The sequence below is a fragment of the Bos mutus genome, chromosome 8 (assembly GCF_027580195.1).
Source record: "Bos mutus isolate GX-2022 chromosome 8, NWIPB_WYAK_1.1, whole genome shotgun sequence".
Taxonomy (NCBI): domain Eukaryota; kingdom Metazoa; phylum Chordata; class Mammalia; order Artiodactyla; family Bovidae; genus Bos; species Bos mutus.
In genome coordinates, this window is record NC_091624.1 from 104,287,439 (window position 1) to 104,300,845 (window position 13,407).

Below are 13,407 nucleotides of genomic sequence, written 5' to 3' on the forward strand. Positions count from 1 at the left end.
CCCCTTCTCCTCCTGCCTTCAGTCTTTCCCAGCATCAGGGTCTTTTCCAATGAGTCAGTTCATAGCATCACGTGGCCAAAGTATTGGAGTTTCAGCTTCAGCATCAGTCCTTCCAATATATATTTATAGTGAAGGTAAAAAGACTTCTCCATGACCTACCCTGATCTGACATGGACCAGAAGCTTAACATGTAGAATATTCTACTTTATAAATATTATGGTAGTGTATCTATCTTGTTCCTGGTAACCTATCTCCACTGTCACTGTCCTTGGTCAGCGCCATTCTATTTCCCATCTGAACAGTTACAATAAATCCCTGTTTTTTTCTGTCTCTAAGCTTTTGCTATCCATTCAACCATTCACCATGTTGTATTGGTTTACTTCACTCTAATGATAAAGAATCTTGTAATGACTCCTTCATGTTCATGAAGTCAATTACAAAATACTGTGATTTTACTTTGCAGAAATTCTATGATCTAGCCCGAGACTATCTTTAGAAACAATAGACATTTTTTTTTACATTGCTTCATATCTTAATATATTTTTAAACTTAAAAAATTAATTCTATTATGGATATGTATTTCAGGTATATGCATATATACATATCGTGTGGATATATATATGTATATCTTTCAAGTGAGTGCTCTATTTTTGAAATTAAGATTTGGTGCCTGAATCCCTTCACCTTTCTTTCTGCTGAAGAAGAAAACACATAACAAATAAGCAGTAAAATAGAAACCAGGTCTGCTCTTTTGTATGTACTAATAACCAGGTGAGGAACACGTCTGATAACTGATGGATTGGACAATAAAGCTTAGACATGAAAGCACTGGGATTTACTTTAATACACATCAAACTGAGATCTTGAAGCCAGGTTGTTAGGAAGATATTATTGCATCTGGTGGGAGGCATGTTGGAGAAGCAAGACCTGGAGGCTTGTTCATTTGATGTGAGGCATCATTCTCCCAACTGTTAGGCCAGTCCTCAGTAGCCACTTCTACAAGTGACCATGGCTCTTCTGTGGAAACGTGCTATTTTAGAGAGAAAACAAATGCACCCCAGGAGCCCATCTCCCAGCACAGTGCTTAATACTGTTCCTTTCGGAGTTTTTTTGGAGTCATTAGGTGGTACCGAACAGCGCCTGGTCCCAAGGAATGCATCAGAACCGACTTTATTAACTTCAGGTTACTGAAGCCTACACTGATTTTTTAACTTTAATCCAGTTTTTCACCAATTTTACCTACAATTCTATGCATAATAATTAATTTAGAGGATGAGACCAAATAAATAAATAAAGCCCCTGTTCCTTGCTAGTTAAAATAAGAAAATCATCTTCCCACTGTTTTATTTATTCCAATTTCAGCCAAAGAGATTGCAGTCAGATTGAGCTGACAGTTCTGTAGCAGCAGTTACATTTGGGGCCATGTTTCCCCAATATGGATGTACCTGAAGCTACATTTTATTGGAAGGCATATTAACCGAATACTAAAACATTTGTGTTTTCCCTCTTCCAATGGATTTGAGTCAATAAAGCACAACAGAATTTATCTTAAGCAAAAGGGTATCCCCTAGATTCACATTGCTGTCACCAGCAAAGAACAATATCAGAGTTTTAGAGTTCTCAAGAGAAAAAGAGAATAGCTTAGCTTCCTTGGTGGCTCAGAGGGTGAAAAATCTGCCTTCAATGCAGCAAATGGAGGTTTGATCCCTGGGTCAGAAAGATCCCCTGGAGAAGGAAATGGCAACCCAGTCCAGTATTCTTGCTTGGAGAATCCCATAGGCAGAGGAGCCTGGAAGGCTACAATCCATGGGATTGCAAAGAGTCAGACACGACTGAACAACTAACACTTATAAAGTATCAAAGATTGGTTTTTAGCTTTTCAAGATTTCAGTCAGCCTGTGCATAAAGCAGAGACATTACTTTGCCAAAAAGGTCCGTCTAGTCAAGGCTATGGTTTTTCCAGTGGTCATGTATGGATGTGACTTTCAGAATTTTTATAGTCCACATGTGTGGACTATAAAGAAAGCTGAATGCTGAAGAATTGATGCTTTTGAACTGTTGAGAAGACTCTTGAGAGTCCCTTGGACTGTAAGGAGATCCAACCAGTCCATCCCAAAGGAGATCAGTCCTGGGTGTTCATTGGAAGGACTGATGTTGAAGTTGAAACTCCAATACTTTGGCCACCTGATGGGAAGAACTGACTCATTTGAAAAGACCCTGATGCTGGGAAAGATTGAAGGTGTAAGGAGAAGGGGAAGACAGAGGATGAGATGTTTGGATGGCATCACTAACTCAATGGATATGAGTTTGAGCAAGCTCTGGGAGTTGGTGATGAACAGGGAGGCCTGGCTTGCTGCAGTCCATGGGGTCACAAAGAGCTCAGACTGAGCCACTAAACTGTAACTGTAACTGTGTATATATTTTAGAGTTCACCACCACTTACATTAAGTAAAATACATATATACATATATAACTATATATATATATATCTTCTAACTGTTAATTGTGACTTCATATTTCTCTTATGATGGGATAAATTAACCATAGAAAAAATATCTCTGCTTTATCTTCTCTTTAGTCAGTTCAGTCGCTCAGTCATGTCCGACTCTCTGTTACCCCATGGACTGCAGCACATTAGGCTTCCCTGTCCATCACCAACTCCCGGAGCTTGCTCAAACTCATGTCCATTGAGTCAGTGATGCCATCCAGACATCTCATCCTCTGTCTTCCCCTTCTCCTCCTGCCCTCAATGTTTCCTAGTATCTTTCCCAGTCAGTTCTTTGCATCAGGTGGCCAAAGTATTGGAGTTTCAGCTTCAACATGAGTCCTGCCAAAGACTATTCAGGACTGATTTCCTTTAGGATGGACTGGTTTGATCTTGCAGTCCAAGGGACTCTCAAGAGTCTTCTCCAATACTGCAGTTCAAAAGCATCAATTCTTGGCGCTCAGCTTTCTTTATAGTCCAACTCTCACATCCATACATGACTATTGGAAAAACCATAGCTTTGTCAGCAAAATAAAAGAAGACCTTTGTCTACTTTTTAATATGTTGTCTAGGTTGGTCATAGCTTTTCTTCCAAGGAGCAATCATTTTTGAATTTCCTGACTGAAGTCACCATCTGCAGTGATTTTGGAGCCCCCCAAAGTAGAGTCTCTCAGTTTCCATTATCTCCTATAGGAGGATGATGGGAGAGCATGAATGACTGTTATGCTCCAGGACAATAAATCTAGAATGGAGTAAGCCTGAGGGAAGAGAGAGTTAATAGAATATGTGATGAGTCTGATATGGAAACACAGTTTAGACATTTCAGAACTTGTGGGTAATCTGATGATACATATGGAAGAAACTATATGAAATACATAAAACAATTATCCACCTCAGGAACTTGTTTTGCAGAAAAGAAACAGTGATCACAGTGTATTATATGGTTAGTTGGCATACTATTTACCTTGTCATAATCATATAAAACTGGGGACTTCCCTGGTGGTCCAGTGGCTAAGATTCCATGTACCCACTACAGGGGGCCCAGGTTTGATACCTAGTCAGGGAACTAGGTACCACACTGTTGTTCAGTTGTCCAGTCATGTCTGATTCTTTGTGACTCCATGAACTGCAGCATGCCATGCCTCTTTGTCCCTCAGCATCTCACAAAGTTTGCCCAAGTTCATGTCCATGCATCAGGGATGCCATCCAGCCATCTCATCCTCTGACACCCTCTTCTCCTTCTGCCCTCAATCTTCCCCAGCATCAGGGACTTTTCCAGTGAGTCAGCCGTTCATATCAAATGAACAAACAACTGGAGTTTCAACTTCAGCATCAGTCCTTCCAACAAGCATTCAGGGTGGATTTCCCTTAAGATTGGTTTGATCTCTTTGCTGTCCAAGAGACTCTCAGGAGTCTTCTCCAGCACCACAGTTTGAAGGCATCAGTTCTTTGGCTCTCCGCCTTCTTTACAGTCCAGCTCTCACAACTGATTGAGAGACTCAATTATGTTTGGTATGGGGACTGCAGCCATGAAATTAAAAGACGCTTACTCCTTGGAAGAAAAGTTATGACCAACCTAGATAACATATTGAAAAGCAGAGACATTACTTTGCCAACAAAGGTCCGTCTAGTCAAGGCTTTGGTTTTTCCAGTGGTCATGTATGGATGTGAGAGTTGGGACTATAAAGAAAGCTGAGCACCGAAGAATTGATGCTTTTGAACTGTGGTGTTGGAGAAGACTCTTGAGAGTCCCTTGGACTGCAAGGAGATCCAACCAGTCCATTCTGAAGGAGATCAGCCCTGGGATTTCTTTGGAAGGAATGATGTTAAAGCTGAAACTCCAGTACTTTGGCCACCTCATGCGAAGAGTTGACTCATTGGAAAAGACTCTGATGCTGGGAAGGATTGGGGGCAGGAGGAGAAGGGGGTGACAGAGGATGAGATGGCTGGATGGCATCACTGACTCGATGGATGTGAGTCTTAGTGAACTCCGGAAGTTGGTGATGGACAGGGAGGCCTGGCGTGCTGTGATTCATGGGGTTGCAAAGAGTTGGACACGACTGAGCGACTGAGCTGAACTGAACTGAAAATGAACTAACAAAAGAAATTAGGGTTAGGTATCAGTTTTTGTGATTTTATCTGACTAGCTTAGATAAGATGAACTGAATTATTCTAACTCCTATCACACAGTATTTCAGTGTTTTTTATTTATATAGCTATCAAGCCTAATAACAAGGCTTATATAATATCAAGCCTAATAACAGAGTTTGTAGGCAGATAATGAAATGCTTTGAATTCTTTTTTTAAAATGACATATCCGATGCATGGAATTATTTGAAAATATTTTAGATAAGCATCCAATCACCCTTCTGTTTTAATTTCTCTTTCAGGCCCTGCAGTTAACGTCACATGCAACATATTCATAAACAGCTTTGGTTCTATTGCTGAGACAACCATGGTAGGTAGGCCTGTGATTTTATAATGAATTGCACACTGGAGTAATTTATAATAATGTTCATGTCAATTTTTTTCTGCTAATGTTATGTAATTTAAAGCTAAAATTCATATAATGAAATTTTAAAGGATAAAATTGAATGTATAATTAAATTACAATCAAGTCACGTAATAATGTTTCATTTAGAGATGATATATTAGAGAATAAATGTAAGTGAAAACACAATTGATCTCTCCCATTTCAGTAACTATTAGATCTCACATTAAAACTAAAATTAAAAAAAAAACCCTAAGATTTTACCATATGAATTATTCATTTGCAATGCTCTTTAATAAGCAGAAATAAGCATAGGAGTAAATAATGTCATGTTTAATTATTCTGTATACTTAAGTGTGCTTATAATGTTATTTTAAGTATTTTGATTACTTTTCCAAATGAATATGGTATCTGCTTAAATATCATAAATATTTTGCAAATTGTGGTGTGTGCTTTAATTTAACTAAACTCACTGAACTGAGGTTTCATTACTGCTTGATTGAGAACTTAATCAAGTTATTAAAGCCCAACAGATTATCATTCCAAGTCCAACTTATTCTGCTTTGGATTTTATAACTTTCTGTAAAGATCATGTTGTATCTTTTCTTTGTCCTATAATTTTCATTGTGCATTTTAGGGAAAATAAAAATGCAGAGATGGACTCATGAACCACTGAATATCTGTTAAGATTATCAGGGACATTTTTAAAAATTGAAATTATGTATTGTGCTTCTTAAATTACCTAGAGTTATACTTCATTCCTACATTTAGCAAATATAATCCAAATTAATTTTCAGAGTTGCTTTTAGCTAAAATATGATATGAAGAACTTAAAGATTTATTAGCTAAAACCATTATTAAGAGAATTATTCTTATTTTACATGTATCAGAATGACTTGATAGCAAATTTTCTAAGGAAAAATAATCTAATATGTAAATTATTTTATGGGGAGCTGTGTGGAGTTGTGTGTGTGCACATGTGTTTATATATGTGTATATAGAAGATCTTTCTCGACAGGAAGAGGTTTCATTCAGGCACCACTTTTTAAAAGGCTGATTTGCTCATGTATACAACATTTAGTCATTTAACGCTATCTCTGTGGTTCTATTAAAACTCAATACAGTATAATTACAAGAAAAGCATCACTGGAAAAGAAATGAATTCATTTTGGGGAAATTGCATAGAATTATCTTCATTGGACTATATAAGTTAACACTTAGGTATGTACATATGTGTAAACACAGAGAAAATTATATTATTTGCTTGTGAAAGCATACTGTGGTTCTGGTGCTATTTTGACCCTGAAGTCACTATAATCCTGTTTCAGAAGTTGACCTATTATCGATTCTTATTGAAAATATGGCCCTGATTTATAATCCTGTATTTGTCCATACCCAATTCAAATCATATTCATAGATAAAGGAAACTCTACTGATTTTTTTTTCTAGTTAGACTTCCCAAATTATATTTCTAGCCCTGGCAACTTTCTCATTTTAATTGCTATTATCCAACACTGTGTCATCCTGAAAGCCTGGACATATGTTTATACTTTCTCTTTTGCAAGATCACGTCAGCAAAACAGTTTCAACAGCAATAGTTGGAAAGGTTTCTAGCCTGACTTGTTTTTGTGGGATGGAGTAAGGGATTTGGAAAAAAAGAGAGAACATGGCCAGATTTCCTCATTAAAATCAAAAACTGTCATGTTCCTGAAGTTCTCTGCTTTTTATGACATAATTCATCAGTCTACCACCAAGTGGTTATAACACAAGCTGCATAGGATGACTGTTCCTGCTGAATTTCTTACCCTTAATAATTTTAGACAGATTTCTTTGCAGAATACTACTATACCCAAAGCTTGAAAAATATTACAAATACAGCTTCTCAGAGACACTCAGTTTTATTTCCCTTCTCTACTGTAGAAATCCTGTCAATTCCTTCATCTTCTATCATAATGTATAGTTTTCAAATTATTCTTAGCGTCTATCATCTTCCTCTTCAGTTATGAGCAACATCAGTGAATACTAATGAAACATCTTAGAGGTAAAATATCATAAAATTAACTAAGTCCACCCTAGTATCTTTCCTTTTAGTCTCCAAGACCCCTAAATATGTGACATTATTTTTATCCACATAATCAGATTCAGTATTTTTTTAAAAAATTAATGGTATTAAATATAGTATCTGAAATATGGTGTCTATCTATACAGGCATACAAAGAAATTAGAACTTGTTGTTATATCTTTTACTTTAAAATCATAAAATATTTTGCTACCCCTAATTACTTTGATGTATTATTTGCATCATTTCCAACATCACTGATTTGCAACTAAACTTTATTCCATTGTTTTACTTGCCATAATACTAACTTATTTTTAAAGTCGTTCTTACATTTACTCAACATTCACATTTTTTATACAAATGTACTTTTCTTTTGTTCTCACAATAAATAACTGAATTCAACTAACACAATGTATTACATTGAGAGGATGGAATTTCAAATGACCTATAATCGTTAATGGATATCTTTGCATCCGAGAATTCATATCTAAAATAAAACTAAATAATTCTCCCAATCTTTATGTCTTTGCTTAACAAAGACCTTAACCATGCTCAGTGTTTTTACCAACCAACTAGATGAAGCTCCCTCCTCTGATCTAGTCTCTAACCTATTCTATCTCTCCCCATTTAAGAATAAACATTTTATTGAGGTGGATGAAACTGGAGCCTATTATACAGAGTGAAGTAAGCCAGAAAGAAAAACACCAATACAGTATACTAACGCATATATATGGAATTTAGAAAGACAGTAACGACAACCCTGTATGTGAGACAGCAAAAGAGACACAGAGGTATAGAACAGTCTTTTGGACTCTGTGGGAGAGGGAGGGGGGATGATTTGGGAGAATGGCATTAAAACATGTATAATATCATATAAGAAATGAATCGCCAGTCCAGGTTCGATGCAGGATACAGGAAGCTTGGGGCTGGTGCACTGGGATGACCCAGAGGGATGGCATGGGGAGGGAGGTGGGAGGGGGTTCGGGATGGGGAACACGGGTACACCCGTGGCAGATACATGTTGATGTATGGCAAAACCAATACAATGTTGTAAAGTAAAATAAGTAATTTTTTTAAAAAGGAAAAAAAAATACAGTGAAATTAAAAAAAAAAGAATAAACATTAGTCCATTTGAGGTAATTATTTGATTTTTGAGAAAATTTCTCTAGCTGATAGTCTGCTTATTTAGCCATTTTTTTGGGGGATTAAGTTAATTCAAATCTTTAACTTATTTTGCATCTACTTCTTGCACCAACTTTGTTTTTCTTAGTATTTATGTACATTTCTTCCCAATAGCGTAAGTTCAAACTTCTTTTTAACTGTGAAATTCATCCTTTCCCAATGTTGATTTGTCTAAATAATACATTACCAATCATTATCACTTGAGTACAATTTTATTATTCTTGAGATAGAATCACTGAAATTTTTCTACGTATGTAGTGGAAATACTGAAGTTCCTTATTTCCCTTATGTTAGAGTCAGATGGGATTCCCTGGTGGCTCAGCTGGTAAAGAATCCACCTGCAATATGGGAGACCTGGGCTTGATACCTGGGTTGGGAAGATCCCTGGAGAAGGGAAAGGCTACCCACTCCAGTATTCTGGCCTGGAGAATTCCATGGACTGTATAGTCCATGGGGTCGCAGAGTCGGACACGACTGAGGAACTTTCACTTTTTCAGAGTCAGAGGTCATTATATGTAATGAGATTCTCTAAGGATTTGTTCAGCCTCTATTCTACCAAATTCACTTTCTTCTTCAGCAGGTAATGATTTAACAATTGTCAGAAACCACAATTCTTAAAAAAGATTAAATTAATAATATAACTTGTTTACTCTCATGAGTCACCCTTCCGTTTTACAGCACGGCCTTGGTGAGAGAGGTGCGTTTATCCTGTCTTTTAAAATGGTGGTGACAAGAGGAGGTCATAATTGTTTTTTTTTTTTTTTTCAGTTCCCCAAATAATAATTTATTCTGTATTTACAGTAATTGTTTTTATTGTTATGATGAGGTGAAGCTTAACATCTTTGCATTAAGTGCATGTTGGTAAGCATACTCCTGTAAACCTGTGGTGAGTTGTGCATAAGGATTATATGACAGGATGACAGCATTTGTAAGTTGAGCTTTTTAAAAAAAATGCGTAAGTTGAGCTTTAAAAAAAAAAAAAAAAGCCTCACATATACCTCTGCAGCAGTTTGGGTGTGTATATAGCATAGTATTTCAAAGTAGATGTATTGGCATAACCTCCTATCTTCATCAAACAGATGGCTCTCCATCTTGCCACACATATGTTGGAGAGAGAATTGCTCTGCTGTGTGCCTTAAGTCAATATTTACTCAGTGAACTGTGGCTTTTTACCAGAGCCCATAGAATAAAGTAATTTCACAAAATAAAAACAAAAAGGGTAAGGTGTTTGGTATAATGCTTTTTCAGATGCCTGTCTACAGAGACATATAGTGGGACTGGGTGAGAATGTCTGAGGGTCTGCTGTGATCTCACAGAATGGTCGGACTGTACGCTTTTTCCATTTTCCACACAAATTATAGGTTCACATTTTAGTGGCAATAGTAATCATGCAGATGTAGGTGTTACTTCAAATCAATGGATCATTAGATTCCTCAGAGAAATCTAAGCTAATATTGCATAAAAAATTCATGGTGTCATTTATGTGTTCTTAATGGAATCTTTAAAACTCCTACGCTGTCTTTTTTTCTAAGTGTATTTTTATCAAATAAAGTTATGCACTTTTTGCATAGCTATTAAAAATAACATAATAATGCTCATGCAACTGTCACCATCTTAAGAAACTAAACATTACAAATACAAATTGAAATTGACTATGAACTCTTGCCCAAAGCGCATTTCTCTACCTTCCCAAAGAAAGTTTTGTTCCTGAATTTAATATTAAAATTCATTCTGCATGACTGAAAATCCCAATAGGATTGCCATACTATAATACTCACAAATAACTCCATTTTTTTTGGTTCAAATGTATATTTTTTGAGGTAATCCTTATTTTTAGGCTTGTACTATTATATTTACTTTCATCTGAGCAAATATTCCATAATGTAGTTATCTGTTTTACATTTGTTGGACTTTTCTATTGTAATGTTTTGCCCCTATAAAAAACTGTGCCTTCAAAATTATTGCATGTTATCTTCCAATATACATATGTAGGATATTCTGTAGGGTATGTGTGAGGGGTGTATGTGAGTGTGTGTGCACTCAGTCATGTCCAACTCTTTGCAACCCCATGGACTGTAGCCTGCCAGGTGCCTCTGTTTATGGGATTTCCCAGGCAAGAATACTGGAGTGTGGTGCCATTTCCTTCTCCAGGGGATCTTTCCCACCCAGGGATTGAACCCGTGTCTCCTGCATTGGCAGGCAGATTCTTTACCACTGAGCCACCTGGGAAGCCCTCTTCCACAACGTATGTACTCAGAATTGGAATAATGTGGCCCGAGTTGATATTCTTAGGAGTAAAATCACTGGGTTTAGACATGCTTTCTAAGGTGGCCAGTCTGAAACACCTACTAGCAGATTTATGAGATTTCCTGTTTTATGTTTCCCACAGCTAGTATTTACCCACTTGGGATTTAATTGTTTCTTATCATATACTTCCTTGATTAAGAGTGAGATTATGCATTTTTCTTGAGTGTTTTGGAGTCACTTTGGTGTTCTTTGTCCAGAATGCCTCTATGCATTGTTTCCCAATTTATATTTGTTTGCTTTTATTGTATACACACAGATGTAACCTCCAGCCCACCCACACATGTACATGCATTATTCCAAAGGTGAATACTTTGTCAGTTGCATACATATAAATACAAATTCTGCTCTTTTCAATGTGTTTATGATGTCTTTGGATGTTTAAATAATTTTAATTTTTGTTAACAAAATGTAATCTTGTTTTACTTACTGACTTGTGTTTCTTTGTCTTAACAAATTCTTCTCTCACCTAAGTTCACAAAGATCTCTTCTTATATTTTCTCCTAAAAAGGCTTTTGCTTTTCCTATTTAGGTTTGAATTCACTTGGAATTTTGTGCAGTTCTATGTGTGTGTATGATGTGCAGGAAGCATTAATTTTCATTTACTTCACAATTGAGTAATTATTTCCAATAATCCATAACTATACCTCTGTTTTATGTGTTCCTAAACTGAATGAGTCTGTTTCAAAGTTCTCAATTCTGTGCCAGTGATCAATTTGTCTATGCTTATAAATGTCATATTGTTTTTATTTTATATAGCATTAAATTAGACTTGATATTTAATATCTCTTGAACACACCTTTTATTTGTACATCTTCCCTTCCAGTCTTTATGCTTTAAATATCGCTTCCTTTTTCTCTCCTTCTCCTTTTCCTACTCATCCTCTCTCCATTTTTCCTCTTATCTTACTGTACTAATTCATAACTTACGTATGATGCTAAAAAAATGGATGGAGATTAGTCACCTTTGTCTTTTTTCTGATACCAGTTAGTTTGCATGCAATATTTCACAGTGAAGAATGGTATTAATTTTAGGTTTCTCCTAAATGATCTTTATCACATGGAGGCAGTTTTTTCCCATTACTTGGATGCTGAGGTTTTTTTCTTCAACTGTGAAGAGGCACAGAATTTTCTTCAGTACTACCTCAGCATTCATTTTTAAATGATTGCCTTCTCTCTTTTATTCTGTTAATATTATAGACTATATACAAATAAATTAATTGATTTTCAAATAGTAAATCATCTTGTACTCCTTGGTTAAATCCCACTTGATCACAATTGATTGTCCTTTTGTATATTGCTGGATTTAATTTTATAACATCTGGTTTAAGATATTGAACTATGAACTGTTTTTCTACAGTGCCAAGAGCACAGTGTGGTAAAAATATTATGCTGTGTTTCAGACAATTAGGAAGTGTTACTTCTACTCTCTGAAATAGTTTGTATAAAACCAGTGTTACTTCTTCTGGAAGTATTTAGTAAAATTCACCAATAATGCTTTCTGGGTCAGTCATTTTATTTGTTGAAATATTTTAAATGATAGATTTCATTCTTTGAACAAATATTGGACTATTTAGTTTTTCTATTGTATACATTTTGTAAAAGTCTTGTTTTCCGAGGAATTTGTCCATTTCTTTACATCTTTCAAATTATTGACATAAACTTATTTACTACCTCAGTCCTTTACAATCCTTTCATCTGAGGAATATTTATACTGTCTTCATTTTCATTCCTCTTAATGATAATTTGGTTTTAGCTCCTTTTTCTTCATAAACTTACACATGGATTTTTATTATGCAAGGCAAATAATGCTCAAACTACACCACAACTGCACTCATCTCACACGCTAGTGAAGTAATGCTCAAAATTCTCCAAGCCAGGCTTCAGTAATACATGAACCGAGAACTTCCAGATGTTCAAGCTGGTTTTAGAAAAGGCAGAGGAACCAGAGATCAAATTGCCAACATCCGCTGGATAATCAAAATAGCAAGAGAGTTCCAGAAAAATAGCTATTTCTGCTTTATTGACTATGCCAAAGCCTTTGACTGTGTGGATCACAATAAACTGTATAAAATTCTGAAAGAGATGGGAATATGAGACCACCTGACCTGCCTCTTGAGAAACCTATATGCGGGTCAGGAAGCAACAGTTAGAACTGGACATGGAACAACAGACTGGTTCCAAACAGGAAAAGGAGTACGCCAAGGCTGTATATTGTCACCCTGCTTATTTAACTTATATGCAGAGTACATCATAAGAAACGCTGGGCTGGAAGAAGCACAAGCTGGAATCAAGATTGCTGGGAGAAATATCAATAACCTCAGATATGCAGATGACACCACCCTTATGGCAGAAAGTGAAGAAGAACTAAAGAGACTCTTGATGAAAGTGAAAGCGGGGAGTGAAAAAGTTGGCTTAAAGCTCAACATTCAGAAAACTAAGATCATGGCATCTGGTCCCATCACTTCATGGCAAGTAGATGGGGAAACAGTGTCAGACTTTATTATTTTAAGCTCCCAGATCACTGCAGATGGTGATTGCAGGCATGAAATTAAAAGACTCTTACTCCTTGGAAGAAAAGTTATGACCAACCTAGACAGCATATTAAAAAGCAGAGACATTGCTTTGCCAACAAAGGTCCGTCTAGTCAAGGCTATGGTTTTCCCAGTGGTCATGTATAGATGTGAGAGTTGGACTGTAAATAAAGCTGAGCACCGAAGAACTGATGCTTTTGAACTGTGGTGTTGGAGAAGACTCTTGAGAGTCCCTTGGACTGTAGGAAGATCCAACCAGTCCATCCTAAAGGAGATCAGTCCTGGGTGTACATTGGAAGGACTGATGTTGAAGCTGAAACTCCAATACTTTGGCCACCTGATGAGAAGAGCTG

General features: G+C 36.4%; 1 protein-coding gene across 2 annotated transcripts in view; it reads left to right on the forward strand.

Moving 5' to 3' along the window:
* Positions 1-13,407, forward strand: part of GLRA3 (glycine receptor alpha 3) — a 201,029-nt gene that overhangs the window by 49,363 nt on the left and 138,259 nt on the right. For both annotated transcript variants that reach the window (XM_005892179.2, XM_005892180.2), the window contains exon 3: positions 4,876-4,943. In XM_005892179.2, the coding sequence (XP_005892241.1) occupies positions 4,876-4,943 (68 nt within the window). The remainder of the gene's footprint in view (positions 1-4,875; positions 4,944-13,407) is intronic.